This window comes from Balaenoptera musculus, chromosome 16, assembly GCF_009873245.2.
Source record: "Balaenoptera musculus isolate JJ_BM4_2016_0621 chromosome 16, mBalMus1.pri.v3, whole genome shotgun sequence".
NCBI lineage: Eukaryota > Metazoa > Chordata > Mammalia > Artiodactyla > Balaenopteridae > Balaenoptera > Balaenoptera musculus.
Window position 1 is genome coordinate 34,433,143 of NC_045800.1, and position 20,567 is coordinate 34,453,709.

The following is a 20,567-nucleotide window of genomic DNA, read 5'->3' on the forward strand; positions in this document are numbered from 1 at the left end:
ATACACAGTCTACCACATTGTCAGAAACTAATTATCACTCCCTGACATTTTATATATTTACTTATTTATCTTTTTATGTATTCATTGTCTTATTTATTCATTTACAGTCTATCTTCCCTAATTGAATGTAAGTTCATGAGAGAAGGGACTTAGCCATTTTGTTCACTGCTGTAACCTTCACACCTAAACCAATTATTGGAAATGGTAGGTATTCAATAAATATTTGTAGTTGAATGCATGCCTTGAAGAAATTAAAGAGGATAAAAACTTCAACATAACCAATTCAAAATTTTCACATACTTACCATATTTGACTGGGGTTGCAATACCAGTCTTGCCTGTTTCTTTCTTTGTTTTCGGTAATAATTTTCAAATGTTTCCTCATCACCCTAAAATAAAATCAGAAGAGTAATGAAAAACACACATACACAAACACACTGCTAAACGGATAACTTTACCCCGTAAGAGTCATTTTTCAGTTTTTAACAACTGGATTTAAATGCGGAATGGTATTTCATATTGAATACCAAGAACAAGTTTTGGCATTATGGTTCATAGATAGTAACCTTGTTTGGTATCATGACAATTAAGAAGACTAAAGGTAAGTTCAAATAATTTGACTGTCGCCCAACTTGTCACTTAGCCTTTATACATTTTTGACTAACGAAAGAAAATATGGCTGTCAGTGAGGGAAACTAACTAACAAAATTAGTTGGCAAGCCTCAACTTCTGAACATGTTGTACAAGAACTAAGCAAATCTGACCATAGGACAAAATATACTATTTCTAACATGGTTTACCATTAATCTGCACAGGAAGAGAAAGGGAGGAACCCTTATGTGTATACTGTCCCTTGATTAATTGTTAAAGAAGACTTCTCCTTTATTTGGCACCTTGGAAGTTTTTACACATCAAGACAATGCACAATGGTACCACCAGGTATCAGTGAAGGATATGTCTTTCTTTTACAAAGTGAGTGTGGTAGCCTCCAAGACGCCCCCCAAAGATCCCTTGTGTAGTCTCCTCCCACATTGTACCAAGGTTGGTCTATGTGACCAATAGGATGCAGTAGTAGTAAAAGTATGTCACTTCTGAGATTAAGTTATAAAAGGCATCATGGTTTTCATTTGGTCTCTCTCAGATCACTCCCTCTTGGGGAAAGCCAGTTGCCACGTCATGAAGACTATCAGGCAGACTTGCAGACAGCCCATGCGGCAAGAAACTGAGACCTTCTGCCAACAGCCACATCTGTTACACAGGTATAAAGATACAGTCTTTCCCAGAGGACTTAGTGCCTGTTGACATAAACTCCCAGATAAAGATATATAAAGTGTCTGTATTAAAAACTGAGTGTTGTGTTAAAGAGTCAAGTCAATTACTAAATGCAGCAAATCTTTATGAAATATCAGGTAAAATGGAAGGCACTGGGGAAAGAACAACAAACAACACTCATGGTCTCTTGCAGATCATACACATATAGAACAGGAATAATACAAAGTAACAGAAGTGCCTACTGGAACTCACTGTAGTATGGTGCCATATAAGACAGAAAAACTGAGCACTATCAAAGCAAAAAATCATTCTTCTACACCAAACTCAAAAACTTATAGGAGAACATCCAATTTGAAAGGAGTTGTGAAAGAATAAAACTTCATGTGATTAGACAAAAGGAAGCCTAGTTTTCAATGTTACTACAGATAGCAGTGTAATCGTGATGGAACCTAGCCTCTGTTTGCCTCAGGTATGAATGCAGTTAAATGTATATACTATCCACCTCACACTGAAAAGAATCTACGAAGTTAAGGTAGTTTATACTCACACACATTGAAAGATCAGAGAATAGACTAAAAGTATTATTGTTTTGATACTACACTATGATTTATTATAGCTTTAAAAAGAGAAATTCTTTTTAAAGGTCTATTCAATAAAGTTCAACACACTTGTAACGTCACTTACTTATCTGTAAAACAAGTTTACATTGATATTGTGCTGTTAGATAACTTTCACCTCAGCTAGGAAGTGCAGAACTAGTCCTGTCTTTTAATAGAGGACTAAAAGAAAAAAGTTAACAAATAAAGATAGTTCTATTTGCTCGAATTAACATAATTACCATTCTTTTTTCAATTACATAAATAATCCAAACCTCAAAACTCCTTAAAAGTAAATGGCTTAAGAAGGCAGTGGGATGACATATTCAAAGCACTGAAAGAAAAACCAAGAACTCTATATCCAACAAAACTACTCTTAAAAAGCAAAGGAGGGCTTCCCTGGTGGCGCAGTGGTTGAGAGTCTGCCTGCCAATGCAGGGGACACGGGTTCGAGCCCTGGTCTGGGAAGATCCCACATGCAGCGGAGCAACTAGGCCCGTGAGCCACAATTACTGAGCCTGCGCGTCTGGAGCCTGTGCTCCGCAACAAGAGAGGCCGCATTAGTGAGAGGCCCGTGCACCGCGATGAAGAGTGGCCCCCACTTGCCACAACTGGAGAAAGCCCTCGCACAGAAACGAAGACCCAACACAGCCATAAATAAATTAAATTAAATTAAAAAAAAAAAAAAAAAAAAGCAAAGGAGAGGGAATTCCCTGGTGGTCCAGTGGTTAGGACTCTGTGCTTTCACTGCCAAGGCCCAGGTTCAATCCCTGGTTGGGGAACTAAGATCCCACAAGCCACGCAGTGCGGCCAAAAAAAAAAAAAAAAAAAAAAAAGCAAAAGAGAAATTAAGACATTCCCAGATAAGCAAAATTGAGAGAATGTGACACTACCAGAACCTTCCCTAAAAGAAACACTAACAGGAGTACTTCAGGCAGAAATGCAAGGACACTAGACAGTAACTCTAATTCACATGAAGAAATAAAAAGTACCACTAAACGTAAATACAGAGGAAAATATAAAGACAGTATATGTGTATTTTTGTTTGTAACTCTTTTCTTCTGATTTAAAAAAACAACTGCATAAAGAGTTATAAAATTATAAAACTGTGTCAATGCCTAATGTGTAAATATATAATTAGTATGAGAATAACACAAAGGAGAGGGATTAATGAGAATTATACTGTTTTAAGATAAAGATGTTAGTTGTAATTCCCAGGGCAAACACTAAGAAAATACTAAATATATAAATGTGTGTGTGTGTGTGTATAAACAAATGACAAGGGAATTAAAATGGTACATGAGAAAATATCTATTTAATGCAAAAGAAGGCAATAATGGAGAAAGAGAGGAACAAAAAAAGACATCACACATATTAAAACAACCAGTAGATGTCAATACTACTTTATCAGTAATTACATTAAATATAAATGAACTAAACAATCCAATCAAAAGGAAGAGATCAGCAGACTGAACTGAAAAAAAAACACAGATCCATCTATATGCTATCCTACAAGAGACACACTTTAGATTCAAAGACACAAAAAGGTCAAAAATAACATAATAAAAAAATATACCAAAAAAAAAAATATATATATATACCATGCCAAGAATAACCAAAAGAGCCTGAGTGCCTATACTAATATCAGCCAAAATAGAATTTAAGACAAAAAGTATTACAAAGAAGGACATTTTATAATGAAAAAAGGTCTTACCATGGAGACATAACAATTATAAACATATACACATGTAACAACAAAGCCTCAAAAATATATGAAGCAAAAACTGGCAGAACTAAGGAAGAATAGACAATTCGACAGTTATAGCTGGAGGCTTCAATAATCCCACTTTTAATAACAGATGAAACAAGCAAAAGATCAACAAGGATACAAAAGATTTGAACACTATAATCAACTAAACCTAACTGATGGCTATAGAAAACACCACCCAACAACAGCCAGATACACATTATTCTCAAGTTTACATGAAACATTCTCCAGGATAAAGCATATGTTATGCCATAAAACAAGCCTCAATAAACTTAAAAGGACTGGAATCATACAAAGTATGATCTGCGACTACAGTGGGATTAAATTAGGAATCAATAACAGAAGAACTTTTGTTTGTGAACAGAAATTCACAAACATGGAGATTAAACACATTTCTAAATAACTAATGGGTTAAAGAAGAAATCACAGTAATTAGAAAATACTTTGAGATAAATGGAAACAAAAACACAACACACCAAAACTCATGGAATGCAGCTAAAGCAGTGGTTAGAAGGAAATTTATAGTTTTAAATGTCTGTATTAAAAAAGAAGAAAGGGACTTGCCTGGTGGCACAGTGGTTAAGAATATATCTGCCAGGACTTCCCTGGTGGCTCAGTGATTAAGAATCTGCCTGCCAATGCAGGGGACACAGGTTCCAGCCCTGGTCCGGGAAGATCCCACATGCCGCGGAGCAACTAAGCCCATGTGCCACAACTGAGCCTGCACTCTAGAGCCCGCGAGCCACAAATACTGAGCTCGTGCACCTAGAGCCTGAGCTCCGCAACAAGAGAAGCCACTGCAATGAGAAGCCTGTACACCGCAACGAAGAGTAGCCCCCGCTCGCCGCAACTAGAGAAAGCCCATGTGCAGCAATGAAGACCCAATGCAGCCAAAAATAAATAAATAAATAAAATTAAAAAAAAAAAAAGACTCCACCTGCTAATGCAGGGGACATGGGTTAAATCCCTGATCCAGGAAGATCCCACATGCCACGGAGCAACTAAGCCTGTGTGCTGCAACTACTGAGCCTGCGTGCCACAACTACCAAAGCCCACATGCCTAGAGCCCATGCTCCACAACAAGAGAAGCCACCGCAATGAGAAGCCCACACACCACAACAAAGAGTAGTCCCCACTTGTCACAACTAGAGAAAGCCCATGCGCAGCAACGAAGATCCAACACCACCAAAATAAAATAAAATAAAATAATTTTTTAAATAAATAAAAAAGAAGACAGATCTCAATCAATAACTTAAACTTCTACCTACATGAAAGAAGTTGGACACAAAAGGCCACATATAGTATGATTTCATTTATATGAAATACCCAGAATAGGCAAATCCATAGAGACAGAAAGTAAATTAATGGTTGTCAGGGACTGGGGGGAGGGGAGAATAAGGAGTGACTGCTAACAGGTAAGAGGTTTCTTTTTGTAGTAATAAAATGTTCTGGAATTAGTTGTAATGGTTGCACATCCTTGTGAATTATACTAAAACCACTGAACTGTACATACTTTAAAAAGGTAAAATTTTGGGTATATGAATTATATCAGAGTAGTGCTGTTATGTTTTTTAAAGAGATAATTGTTTAACCAAAACTAAAAACAATGTAGTGTGGAGTAAACAAATGTAGAAGTAACATATTTAAAAGTAACTGTGATACAACAGTACAAAGGCAAGAAGGGAGAAATGTAAGGTTCTTTTAACATACATGAAAAGTATACTTGAAAGTACACCATGATTAAGTTAAAGAAAAAAGTAAATGCCTTACACACAGTGGATATTTCACAAATAAATACTGCATGAAGGTTTAGAGCTCAATGAGCTTGTGGTCACCCTTTAGAAAAGCAGGCCTAAAATGCATACCTGTCTTTTTAATAATACAAATATACACACACAAACGTGTATACACACATATGTATACACACACAGACATATATATATATATATATATATATATATATATATACATACACACACATGCACATATACAAAAGATACTTACCAGAACAGAATAAATGTGCAAACATTGGTAAACAGGGGAAAAATCAACAAGATCCTGAACAGTTAAGACCTGAAAAATAAAACCATTTTTTAAAAATTATAGGTCAAACTACTAGTCTACTGTTGAATAATATAAAGTTAGACAAGGAGATTCATGGACTTCGTGTTATAACATTTATCAACTATAAAAAGCACACACTATAAACACAATGCCTTTTTTATTTTGTTTTGGCATTTGTTTAGTAATTCATTCTGCATATATTTATCATCATTGTTGACTATTTTAGATTATAAGGTAATAAAGGGGAGAGACTGTATATCTTTAACATGCTTGACAGATTACCAGAAAATTGCTATGGATAACTAGATACATCATTATTGCTTCTGGTAAAGATGGTGCACAAATGTATGATTTACCTATAGATGAAGTTCCTTCTCTTATGCATGACTTATCATTATTTCATCAAGTTGAAGAAATCATCATTATTATTTTATGGAACACTAACAAAGAAAAAAAAAACACTACCACTTGAAACTGTAGTATCATCAATTTTAAGATGTTTCCTGATTCTGAGATGTTAATAATATTTTTTAAAGTACACCTTACAATTAAAGAAACAGTAATATAAAGTTCCCCAAACTTGAGAAATAAACTCTTTTTAAAGGAACACATTTCTATTCTCATGAATCCTCTGAAAGAACTTAAATTATTTTTATTATAGAATTACTTATTTGGGAAAATGATAGAAACAAAATGTAGTAATAACTAAATAGATCGAAAAGAACAGGGAAACAACCAAGTTTCTCTTAGAGTATGGATTTGGGTGTCGGGCCTGACGGCAATGTTCCCAGCAATTAAAGATATACAAAACAGATTAGGGAAAATTGAGACACGAAGACTAGATGGTCCATTTTTACCATTCTGAATCTCAAGGGAGAAAAGACTTACAGAGATTCTCTGAATACTGATTAAGAAAGAGCAAAAAAGTAGATTTCAAAAACATTTATTTCATTTCAAGGGACTAATCAGGTCACATTAATTCCACATTAGAAAGACATTAAACTATTTAAGGCTGTTTATTTATCTGTATATCAGACATCTACTATATATGCAAACATAAATGTATATACATACATATATACATATTAACATACATATACATACACACACATATACACACACACACTCACAAATACATACAGACTCACTCATCCTCACGCATATAATGCAAATGTACATACTGAACACTCAGTGGTTCCCCCAAACACAGAGAAGCCATGGACACATATTTATATGGTTCCTCTTTAATCAATCAATTAAAAGTTCTTACTACACCCCAACAGTGTCCTTAGAAAAAGAATTTAAACTCTCACTGACAAGGCAAAACTTATAAACAATTGGGAATACTAGACTCCTCATGGTATTAAGTAAATTCAAAAGGAATTCAACGGAAAAGATAAAAAGTAGGCTCAACAGAAGACTTCGTGGAGGGAACAAAAGAAGCACTAGGACTAGGAATGAATTTGAATGAAGAGGATAAAAGAAAGCAAATATTTAAGGACAATTTCAAGGTTTCTAGACTTTGTAAAACTTTTTTAAGAAATTGAAAACTTAACTTTAATCATATTAAAATTATTTTGTAGTATCTCAGCACCAGCCGAAGGAAAAAAAGCTAGGCTATCCAGAATTAGTCTAAATGGCAAGGTTAAGCCATCATGCAATTAAATGTCTGCCACAGGTAATTAAATTATGAGTGATCACTACAAAAATATCATTAAATTTACACTTTTACTGCTAATTATGGCAGAAAACCTAGGTTCAACCATCTGCAGCTTACAAATATAATCTACAATATATCTTGTTTATCTGTCAATTATTCAGTCTAACATTTCAGATGACTCCTTTGCCCTAATAGCTCATTACAAACTGATGTACGTAAATTCAGTTTCCACATGGCAAGACTGAGTGTCACACAGACAACATTACAACTCAAGAGGAAAAAAAACATCCAATAATAGATGAGGGATGGAGGAAGGAAAGAAAGGAAAAAAGGAAGAAAAGAAAGGAAGGAAGGAAGAAACAAAGATAGAAACAAAAAAAGATACAAAGAAAGAAAGAGAAAGAAACAAATTCCCATCACCTCCTCTTCATTCTCATCCTCTTCCTCAAATACAGGTTTCAATACAATTTCATTCCTTTCTTCTGGAATTCTATCATTTATATACACAGTCTTCCCAAATTTTACATTATTTTGCTTCTGCAGAATAACACTGAAGAGTTTCTGCTGCTGTGCCTATTTGGGAAAAAGAAAAATTAAGATTATTTGAAAAATTATTGTAGTCAAAATTGGTTCAAGAATTTATTCATATTTTCTCATCTTTTTAATGTCTGTAGGTGTAGGATCTGGAATGATGTCCCATTTTTGTTCATGATTTGCACCCTCCTTTTTTCAACAGTCTTGCAGGGGTTATCAATTTTATCTGAAAAGACTAAGAACCATCTTTTGTCTTTGTTGATCCTCCCTTTTGTATTCTGTTTTCTATTACATTGATTTCTACTCTTGATTATCTCCTTCCACTTTCTTTTTTTCAATTTTATTTTATTGTGGTAAGCAGCTTTAACATGAGATCTACCCTCTTAAATTTTTAAGTGTACATACATATTACATTATTAATATGTATATCAATAATTTAATACATTATTGTTGATAGGTATAATATTGATATTTATAGAAGACCTCTAGAGTTTGTTCATTATTTTTTTTTTTTTTTGGCCGCACTGTGCGGCTTGTGTGATCTAGTTCCCCGACCAGGGATAGAACCGGGCCCACGGCAGTGAAAGCTCGGAGTCCTGAGACAGGCCTAGGACCTGGGACCCTTTGCTTCAGTGCTGCAGTACTTGCACCTGGACGAACCTCTCCTCCAGCAACAAAATACAAAGAAACTATAAGGGACTAAAAATAACTGCATGCATGCACAGTTGGGGCAAATTGTGGACAAAAGATACAAAGAGACCAAGAAACCCCACTGCCACTTTTTAAGAGCCCAGAGCAAAAGCAGGGTACTGCGCAAGCCCTCTACACACTAGGCCACCTAAAGGGTGGGCAGAACACCTAAGCCACCCCTCCGGCCTGACCCATGGACACACCCCTACCCTCACCCCATATGAGGAACAAGCTCGCCCCTCCTCAGGGAGTAAGCAAGCAAAGGAACCTGTGGTCTGTTCTAGCTCCCCCCTGCTGTAGCAGGGGCCCCAATAAAGCCTTGGCTGAATTTCTTGTCTGGCCTCTAGTCAGTTTCTATTGATTAGGGATGGCCAAGAACCCTGGTAGGTATCATTAACCACTGGACTGCCAAGGAATTCCCTAGAGCTTGTTCATCTTATACTGAAACTTTATGTCTGTTGATTAGTAACTCCTCATTTCCCCCTGGCAACCACCATCCCACTCTTTGATTCTATGAATTTGACTAACTTAGATAGCTGATAATCTCCTCTTTAAAGGCTGGATAGTATTCCATTATAGGTACATACCACATTTTCTTAATCCATTCATTTGTCAATGGACGTTTACATTGTTTCCACATCTTAGATATCGTGAATAATGCTGCAAAGAGCATGGGAGTGCTAATATTCGTCAAGACCCTGATTTCAGGTTTTTTGGATAAATACCCATAGTAGAACATATGATAGTTCCATTGTTAACTTTTTTTTAAAATTAGTTGATTTATTTTTAATTTTTTTTGGCTGTGTTGGGTCTTCATTGCTGCGCACGGACTTTCTCTAATTGTGGCGAGCAGTGCTCTTGGATGCAGTGCTCGGGCTTCTCATTGTGGTGGCTTCTCTTGTTGTGGAGCACAGGCTCTAGGCGTGTGGGCTTCAGCAGTTGTGGCATGCAGGCTCAGTAGTTGTGGTTTGTGAGCTCTAGAGCACAGGCTTAGTAGTTGTGGCACACAGGCTTAGTTGCTTTGTGGTATGTGGGATCTTCCCGGACCAGGGCTCAAACCCGTGTCCCCTGCATTGGCAGGCAGATTCTTAACCACTGCGCCACCAGGGAAGTCCCCATTGTTAACTTTTTGAGGAACCTCCATACTGTTTTCCATAGCAGCTACACCATTATGCATTCCCGCCAACATTTTGCAAGAGTTCCAATTTCTCCACATCCTTACCAACACTTGCTATCTTTTGTTTTTTTGATAATAGCCATCTTGAGAGGTGTAAGGTGACACCCCATTGTGATTTTGATTTGCATTTCCCTAATGTTTAATAAAGTTTAGCATCTTTTCATATATCTGTTGGCCACTTTTATGTCTCCTTTGGAGAAATGTCTTTTCAAATCCCTAGCTCATTTTTTAATCAGGTGATTAGTTTTGTTTTGTTTTGTTTTTTTGCTATTAAGTTGTATGATTTCCTTACATATTTTGGAGACTAACCCCTAATCAGATATACAGTTTGCAAATATTTTCTTCCATTCCGTAGGTTGTCTTTTCACTCTGTTTCCTTTGCTATGCAGAAGCTTTTGAGTTAGATGTATTTTTGTTTATGTTGCCTGTGCTTTTTGTGTCATATCAATACTTCTACTTTCATTGAGTTTAATTTGCTACTGTTTCTCTAACTTCTTGAAATGGATACTTAGGATCATTGATTTCTGACTTTCTTTCCTAATTTATAAATTTAAGCCTACAAATTTCCCTTAAACTTGACTTTTATCATATCCTACAAGTTTTTCATATATCACATTTTCATTATAATTCAATTCAAAATATTTTCTGGTTTCAAATGAGTTTCTTCTTTGACCCATAGGTTATTTAGAATTTTACTTCTTAATTTCCAAATATATAGGGATTTTCTACTTATTTATTACCAGTTTCAGGAATAATTCCAATGTGGCCAGAGAATATGTTCTGTATTATTTCAATCCTTTGAAATGTACTGACATTTCCTCTATGGACCAAAACATAATCAATTTTGATAAATGTTCTTTAAAAATGTATATTCTGAAATCAAGAGAGATAGTGTTGCATGTGTCAATTAGGTCAGGGTTGCTAATCATTATTTAAAAGGACTAAATCCTTACTATATCTATTGGCTCTAGTAGTTACTGAGAGGAGTGTTGAAATCTATTATGATTGTCAAGATGTCTATTTCTCCTTTTAACTCTGACAATTTTTGCTTTTATATATTTTGAGACTATGTTATTAGATAGAAATAAATTTAGAATTGTTTATTTTCCTGATGAACTGAACCTTTTATCACTATGAAATGTTACTCTTTCTTAAGCTTTTTGTCTTAAAGCCTACTTTAATATTAATGTACATACATCAGCTTTCTCTTGGTTAATCTTTGCATGATACATCTCTTCCATCCTTTTGCTTTCAACCTCTCTATATGTTTATATGTAAGATATGTCTTCTTAAAGCAGCATAATTTAACAGAGTTTTTAAAACTCATATCAATTCCCCTCCCAACTTAAATGTGGTTCTTGTTTCACACTGTTAATTCTATACATACGTAAACCTCGTAAGATGATTTTGTTTCATACAGCCAATAGATATGTAGTTTTATCCCAAATAGTTGCCCTTTCTATTTACTTCTGCATCTCTGGCCTTCTAACTGGGATGATTTTATGTCTGAAAACACTAATATTTCCTTTAGTGCAGGTCTGCTAGAAAAAAATTCTCTAGGTTTTTATTTATCTGAAAAATACCTTCATTTCACCTTCATTTCTAAAAGATTTTTGCTGGGTACAGAATTCTAGGTTGACACATAAGGCTTATCAGCACTTCAGATATACTTTTCACTATGTTTTGGCTTCCATTGATTCTGCTGAGAAGTCAGCTATTGACTGATTTTATTATTGTCCTTTTGAAGATAATACATTTTTTCCTCTGGCTGTTTTAAAATTTTTCTTCATTAGTTTTCAGTATTTTACTATTATATGCCTAAATATGGGTTTGTATTTCTTCTGCTTAGAATTCATAGCACTTTTGTGGCTTCAGGGTCTGTCCATATTTTTTATGCCCTATTCTCTCTCTTTTCTCCTTCTGGGACTATAATTACATATACATTAAACCTTTTCACCTTACCCCATATGTCTCTAATCTCTTTCCTGTACTTTCCATTCTTTTGTCTTTCTGAGCTGCAATTTGGATATTTTCCTCTGACCTATCTTCTGGTTCATTAATTCTTTCTTCAGCTGTATCTAATATGTTCTGCCTCCTATACGATGAGTTCTTAATTTGTTAATGTATTTTCAGTTTTAGAATCTCCAGATGATTTGCTTTATGGTTTCCAATGATCTCCAAATTCTCAATCTTGTCTTATAATTCCTTGAATACATCGGGTTGGTCAAAAAGTTCATTTGGGTTTTTCCATAACATCTTAAGGAAAAACCCGAATGAACTTTCTGGCCATGCCAATATTAATTAATTAATATTAAAGTCTATGTCTAATAGTTCCATTATTTAGACTTTGTTTTGCATCCTAGAGTTAAGCTTTATATCAATTACCAATGAGTATACTCCTCTTCCTTTGAGTGATTCAGGTCAAATAATGATTCAATTATTTTAATGACCTTTGGTTTGGAGCACTGTCAAGGTTTTACAAAACAATTACCATTAATTTTTTTTTAAGAGAAAAACCAAATACATTAATTTAAAAACACTAGAAAAATTTAAAAGATATGATACATACAGGAACATACATAAAATATGCTGCCTTAACTCCAATGGATTATTCGTAGAGAAAAATGTCTACTAACCTCACAGAAGGAACCACGGTATCAAGTTGCAAGCTTATTTTATTTTCCACAGAAAATGACCACAGCTTGTGAAGACTAGGAATGCAGAAGCTGTTATCCCACAACTGACTTAATTATTGACAAAAATGAACATTTATACAGATGAATAAGTTGAGAAGCCTTATTTTTTTTTTTACGCATTTTAGTGATACTTCACTATCAGAACTTCATTATCAGAGATTGAAAAAAACATAGGCTTAATTCCAGGATTTTAATTTCCTTACATAATGCATATTAGTGGAACATTCCCTCTGTTGTGATAGGTCAGATTGTAGCTACTCTGTTCTGTTAGCATGTAGAAAGTTTACCCACTGCCTCTTTAGGGTGAATTTTCTCTGAGGAATACACTACTGCCAATCAGACCTTTCTAATCCCAGGTAATCAGACCATGCAAATCACAGAAATCTAGCTCTGCCCTCACCTAGACCTTAAGGCTGGCTCCAGAGACTTGTGCTTAAGAAAATCATTATCTCTTCTCCTCCATTACCATTATTAACCTACTCACTGGAAAAAAAATCAGAATTCCCTTTCTCCCTCTGTGCCCAAACTTATTTTGTCTACGATTTTTGGTTTTCAGAGTAAAAAAACATTTATTTAGAACACTGCTTCCAAACAGTGTTATGTACAAAACTAACATTTCACACATTATCAATAGATACTCCTTGAAAAAAGGGTTCTATGCTCATATAAGTAAGATAAATATTACATACTTTACCTCCCTTCCAGGGGATTTACAATTCATAAGAAATATGCTTAACTTTATTTAACCCAGGTTTCCAAAACTTATTTGACCATTTAGTCCCGTTTTCCCCTAAAGAACACTATTAAAATGTGTGCCAGGGGATATAATATGAAAATGTTAACTGAGACTATGAACTTTAGGTATTCAATGACAAATTAAGCATCAGACTACTCATAGTGGATTCATCTATCACATTAGAATGAGGAAAAAAAAAAACACTACAAATGCAAGTCTGCCTTCTACTTTAAAAAATTCTCCTTAGAGAAGCTAAAGCTCAGCTCTAAATTCCTTCAAAAAAAAACTTTTTGTGCATCTCATGCTAGGCACAGTGCTAGATCTCAGGAAGGTAAAAATAAATAGGATATATCCCCTCACTTTAAAAACTCACTGTCCAGTTAAAAACACAAAATATGCAATTATAATGTAGTGTGAAAAGTACAACAGACATATGCACTGAGGAGGAAGAGACCATCTCTTGCTAGCAGTAGTGAGACAGAGGAAGGTAGATTTTACAGATGAAGTGATACTTAAGTCAGCTTTTGGGGGGAAAAAAGCAGCAATTCATCAGACTGGAAAATTTAGAAGAATGGAAGGCATTCTAGGTAGAGGAAACAACCAGTGTAGTCAAAAATTTACGAGATGTGTACTTCTGTAGCACACAGGGAGTATCCAGAGATGAGGCTTTTGTTTCATGCTGAGGAATCTGAACTTAGGTAAAGAGTAACTGGGAATCACTGAAGAGTGAGTGATGTGGTTATACTTGAATTTTAGGATAATAAGCAAAAGGAGAAAAGACTAGAGATAAGGAGAATACTTAATTTGATATAACAACAGTCTGGGTATGTACAGCAGAGGATACAGAATCTACAGATATTTAGAAGTAAAATTGATAGTTACTAAGTAGGACTTTGTAACAAACTACTTAGAGTATAAATACTCCTGAAAAGTCTAAAGTACTCCCCAGTTTCTGGCTTGTGAAAATAGGAGATACTACTATCTGAGACAGGAAATACAGAAAACACAGATTTAGTGGGAAGATAATGAGGTTACTTTCAGAAATGCTAGGTTTGAAGTGCCTATAGGACATTCGAGTGAATATATAACAAGCAAATCCATAAATGGGATATGAGATCACAGAATTAAACACAAGATACAGAGAACCAAAAAAAAAGATACAGAGAACCTCCAAGGGAGGGAGCTACTTAGCAAAGTACAAGGTTTCCATTTATGTCACCTAAGGAGATTCCAGAACCAAACTGTGATTCTGACACTTTATGAGAGACTCCAGAAGGCTTCCAATGCTCAAAACAACCACAAGATATTAAATGGGTGCAAGAAGGGAAACCAAATTGAACAAAACACAAATTTTCTTATCAGATCTTAAGGACTCTAGTTGTTCCATCATAAGAAAACTCTCTAACCTCTCAGTTTCGTGGGAGACACCTTCTAAAGGAAAAATTGTAAGGAAAAAATCCCTATAGACAGATGATTAGGAAAGGCTTCTGTATAAAACAGCTGTCTTTTGGTTGCAGAGGTAGGGAGCTTGATTGTTTATACAAAAAAAAAAAAAAATAGTGGTGAACCAGGAAGAGTCTATTCCTGCCCAGCAGGAAATTCTCATAAACCTTAAGTCCTAGAGCCCATGATTTGGTGGACTGCCTAGGTAGAAAAAGTCCAAAACCAGTCTACGAAAAACAGGTCAGAGAGAATAAGTTTAATAATGAAACTCTTAATTAAAATGTATAATGGAACATGAACTTTAAACTACTGTTCACATCTTCACACTGAAAAATCTTCCATGTGATTGTTTTTTATCCCCATGGCATACACAGAATTCCTTGTCCAGATGTAGGAGAAAAAGTACTGAAAACAAGAAGGCAAGATACTGAAGGCAAGAACATAAAGTTGAAGAGCTCACCAGTGGGGAAGAACATTCACTGATCAGAGGCAATCACTCAGGAAGACTTAAGATCCTGAGAATAATGGGAGGTGCTATGGGAAGAACCAATTGCTCCTCTGACTCCCATTTTAGCATAAAATGTACCAGCAGTCCTGTGAGCATCTTGAAGTGCTGAAGTGTCAACAGTGGAGGAGAAAGATGATCTCTTCAGAGGAAAACTATGAAATCCCGCACTTTATTCTGGCTTAACAGTGAGTTAATATCCAATCTTTTGGTTCTACCGGGGCTATCTTAACCTATATAGTTCTCTGGAATAACCGTATTATCTAGATTCAGAATCTCTGGATTCTCTTCCTGAACTTGGCTTCAAATCTTACTCTCTTACACTTTCTTAATATTTATTTTTTCCAGGCTACTAATGTGATGTTCAAACTCTAACTCACTGGCCTACACTTCTACTATTTCTGTTCCTATAACACCACCCACAACTAACCATATTCCCACCATCCCAATGGTAGGGAAAATAGCCCCAGGCCTAGCTTTCATAGAAAAGAGAGGCAAAAAGTGTGGTTTAAATTCTGCTTAGTAGCTTCTTCTTACTTACAGCAAACAAAGATATTTGGGGGAATTCCCTGGAGGTCCAGTGGTTAAGACTCAGTGCTCTCACTACCAGGGCCTGGGTTTGATCCCTGGTCAGGGAACTAAGATCCCACAAGCTACTCAGCACAGTCAAAAAACAAAAAAAAACAAAAAAAAAGAATTTTTGTCAACCAAGTATTTAACTAATCCTAACAAGAGATAACTATCAAAATAATTTGAAAATCAAATCTGCTATATGGAGAAAAGGAAACCCTTGTAAATTGTTGATGGGAATGTAAACTGGTGCATCTGCTGTGGAAAATAGTATGGAGGTTTCTCAAAAAACTAAAAATAGAGCTACCCTATGATCCAGCAATTCCACTCCTGGGTATACATCCAAAAGCAAAAACAAAAACACTAATTAGAAATGATACATAAACCCCAATGTTCATAGCAGCATTATTTACAATTGCCAAGATATGAAAGTAACCTAAGTGTCCAATACACAGATGAATGGATAAAGAAGATGTGAGATATAGATGCACAGGCGCACACACACACACACACACACACACACAATGGAATACTACTCAACCATAAAAAATAATGAAATTTTGCCATTTGCAGCAACATGAATGGACTTGGAGGGCATTATGCTATGTGAAAGAATTCAGAGAAAGACAAATACTGTACGATACCTCTTATACATAGAATCTAAAAAATACAACAAACTAGTGAATATAACAAAAAAGAAGCAGATTCACAGATACAGAGAACAAACTAGTGGTTACCAGTGGGGAGAGGGAAGAGGGAGGGGCAATATAGTGGTATGAGATTAAGAGGTACAAACTATTAGGTATAAAATAAGCTACAAGGATATATTGTACAACATGTGGAATAGAGCCAATACTTTAAAGTAACTATAAATGAAGTATAACCTTTAAAAATTGTGAATCACTATATTGTACACCTGTAACTTATATAACATTGTACATCAACTATACTTCAATAAAAAAATAAAAATTTAAAAAATAATAATAAAACAATGAGAAAAGTAAAAAAAAAAGGAAAGAAAGAAAAGAAAATCTGCTATAGTCCATCTACAGGTAAGAAACACTTAACTACAAATTTTTTTAAAAATGAGACAACTTTTAAAAAAAAAAAAAAAGAAAAAAAAAATGAGACAACTTTTAAAAAACATTATTGTATATCCTCACAAGTCCTACATTATTGTACATAGTTTTCATTTTTTAAAGTAAATTCATCTTGGTAAAGAATTTTCAAAATCAATACATCCTCAAAGTAAAATAATCTATTAAACAAGGCAAATTAACATAGAATATAATACTGTGTAAAGCTGAGACAATTAACAGAAATATAATGGAGATTATCTGATTTATAGGCAATCCTTTAAAAGTTAAAATAGGAAGAAACTTCATATACTGAATTTTAATTTCCTCTGCTGGGCTTCCCTGGTGGCGCAGTGGTTGAGAGTCTGCCTAACAATGCAGGCGACACGGGTTCGAGCCCTGGTCTGGGAAGATCCCACATGCCGCGGAGCAACTGGGCCCGTGAGCCACAATTACTGAGCCTGCGCGTCTGGAGCCTGTGCTCCGACAACAAGAGAGCCGCGGACAGTGAGAGGGCCCGCACCACGCGATGATGGAGTGGCCCCCCACTTGCCGCAACTAGAGAAAGCCCTCGCACAGAAACGAAGACCCAATACACAACCAAAAAATAAATAAATAAATAAAGTTTAAAAAAAAAATTTCCTTGCTGTGGCAATAATCTGATACAGACATATGTCTTTAATTAGAAAAATGAAAAGACAACCTAATCAACAAAATGGCCAGAAGGACCTAAAACAGACATTTCTCCAAAGAAGACATACAGATGGCCAACAGGCACATGAAAAGATGCTCAACATTGCTAATACTTAGAGAATGCAAATCAAAACTACAATGAGGTTCACCTCACACCAGTCAGAATGGCCATCATTAAAAAGTCTACAAATGATAAATGCTGCTGTAGAGGGTGTTAGAGAAAGGGAACCCTCCTACACTGTTGGTGGGAATGTAAATTGATACACCCACTATGGAAAAAAAAGGATGGAGGTTCCTTAAAAAACTAAAAATAGAGTTGCCATAACATCCAGCAATCCCGTTCCTGGGCCATATCCAGAGAAAACTCTAATTCGAAAAGATACATGCACCCCAATGTTCACAGCAGCACTATTTATGATAGCAAAGACATGGAAGCAACCTAAATGTACATCAACAGATGAAGGGATAAAGAAGATGTGGTGTATATATATATAATGGAGTACTACTCAGCCATAAAAAGAATGAATTAATGCTATTTGCAGCAACATGGATGGACCTAGAGATTATCATACTAAGTGAAGAAAATAAAGAGACAAATACCATACGACATCACTTATAAGTGGAATATAAAATATGATACAAATGAATTTATTTACAAAACAGAAACAGACTCATAAACACAGAAAACAAACTTAGAGTTACCAAAGGGGAATGGGGGTGGGGGAGGGATAAATTAGGAGTTTGGGATTAGCAGATACAAGCTACTATATATAATATAGATAAACAACAAGGTCCTACTGTTTAGCACAGGGAACTGTATTCAATATCCTGTAATAAACCGTAATGGAAAAAAACATGAAAAAGAATATATATACGTATAACTGAATCACTTTGCTGTAAACCAGAAACACAACACTGTAAACCAACAACACTTCAATTTTAAAAAAAAGAAAAGAGGGACTTCCCAGGTGGCACAGTGGATAAGACTCCGCTCTCCCAATGCAGGCGGCCCAGGTTCAATCCCTAGTCAGGGAACTAGATCCCACATGCATGCCACAACTAAGAGTTCGCATGCTGCAACTAAGAAGCCCACCTACCGCAACTAAGGAGCCCTGGAGCCGCAGCTAAGGAGCCCACCTACCGCAACTAAGACCTGGCGCAACCAAATAAATAAATAATTAATTAAAAATTTTAAGCTTCTCTAAAGTAGTTTGTAATACTTGAGAAAAAATCAGGAGTTAGAAAGCATGATGAACATAGTTTTATTTCTATGACATTGTGATTATTGGGGGGTTTTAACAGCGAACTCATAAGTTTTAATTCATTTAAATAATTTTAAAACCTTTTATTACTGAAAATTTCAAATACAAAGTAAACAGATTAATATAATGAACTCTCAAGCTCACATCACCTATCTTCAACAATATTTATACATCCTTCTTTCATCTATGTCTTTACCTACACACGCCACAAACACCCCATGCATTGTTTACAATTTTTTTTCAGATAAGACTTGCATACATTAAAATATACAGATCTTAACTATACAATTTTGACAAGCGGATATACTTTGTCATGGTATAGAACATTTCCATCTCCCCAGAAAGTTCCCTTGTGTCCCTTCCCAGGCAATCTCCCCACCCAGAGGCAGCTACTGTGTTGATTTTTTTTTTTTTTAACCTTAAATTAGTTTTGCCTGCCTTAGAATTGCATGCAAATAGATATAAGTGTGTGCTTTTCTGTGTCCAGCTTCTGTATCTCAGCATAATGTCTGGGAGATTCATATGTGTTGTTAGACATATCAGAAATTCATTCCTTCTTATTGCTAAGTAATATTCTATTGCATGAGTATAGCACAATTTGTGTATCCATTCTCCTTTTGATGTCCATTTGGCTTGTTTCCAGTTTTTGGCTAGCTGTGAACAAAGCTGCTGAGCATCGAGCATCGTGAGGATGCGCTTTCATTTCTCATTGGTAAATACCTAGGAGAGGAACTGCTGACTCAAAAGGTAGGTACATTAATTTTATAACTGCCAAATATTTTCCCATTGTTTGCCTTTTTGTTACTGAGCTGTAGGAGTTAATTCAAAGATAATACTTTCAATTTGCTTTAAAAAGAGAACAATTTATAACCTTAGCATAAAAGGGCTCCCACTTGCCTCTGTGGCTGCCACTTTTTAGCTAATTTTATACCAAATTTGACTGCTGAAAAAGTTAATGTGATACTACATAATGGGAAGATTGCTGAGAGATCAGTTGGTGAATCAAGTTAGATCAACTTTACTTAATTAAATAAGGAATAACTGCAACCAAAGAAGAAATGCTGATGAAATCCATTCTAAACAAGAATAAGGAAAGCTAAGAAAAGGTTAAAACTAAACAAAAACAAGTATTTTATGTAATTAAAAATGTAAACTCTGGGTATATTCTATAACCTAGATTATTAACTAACATTAAATTAAAAGTCTCCTTTTTAAGAATGTCTGTATGTGTAAAACTGAGTCACTTTGCTGTACAGCAAAGATTGGCACAGCACTGTAAATCGATTATACTTCAATAAATAAATAAAATTCTACTTTTTAGTCTCACCTGTTTCATTGCTGTTTCACCTATTTTGTCAGAATGTTTGCGAATGCTTTCCAAAAAGTCTTTGAGATCAGACATGGAGATTTCTTTAATATCTTCACGGAGCTTAGGAAGATTTTCTATCATTAGCTGACAAAACCGGTATTGACTAACCCGGGGAAAATACACATTCTCTAATTGTTCCATAGTTTTTAGAGCAGAATAATACCTGTGAGAAGTTAAAAAGAACACTCTATAAAAAGTTCTTATTACATTTATTTTACAAGTAAGTCCAAATAATCACTCCAACACTCCCAACAAAAAGGATATTGTTATAGTAAAAATAAAATAAATTAACATTTATTTCTATTTACTAAGCACAAACTATAAACCATATGAAAAAGTTGCAGGATGAAAATTCACTAACAAACAACTTCTTTACTTCATTTCATCTAAATCTATAACATCACAAGCATTATCATAGTCATCACAATGCCTTAAATGTATATATGTATAATAGTTC

At 35.1% G+C, this 20,567-nt stretch overlaps 1 protein-coding gene across 10 annotated transcripts in view; it reads right to left on the reverse strand.

Annotated features, from left to right (window-relative positions):
• EXOC6 (exocyst complex component 6) overlaps positions 1 to 20,567 on the reverse strand; it is a 205,362-nt gene that overhangs the window by 126,489 nt on the left and 58,306 nt on the right. For all 10 annotated transcript variants that reach the window (XM_036828813.1, XM_036828815.1, XM_036828812.1 and 7 more), the window contains exons 6-9: positions 20,069 to 20,273; positions 7,780 to 7,932; positions 5,640 to 5,708; positions 305 to 388 (exon numbers count right to left, since the gene is read on the reverse strand). In XM_036828813.1, coding sequence (XP_036684708.1) covers positions 305 to 388; positions 5,640 to 5,708; positions 7,780 to 7,932; positions 20,069 to 20,273 — 511 coding nt within the window. The remainder of the gene's footprint in view (positions 1 to 304; positions 389 to 5,639; positions 5,709 to 7,779; positions 7,933 to 20,068; positions 20,274 to 20,567) is intronic.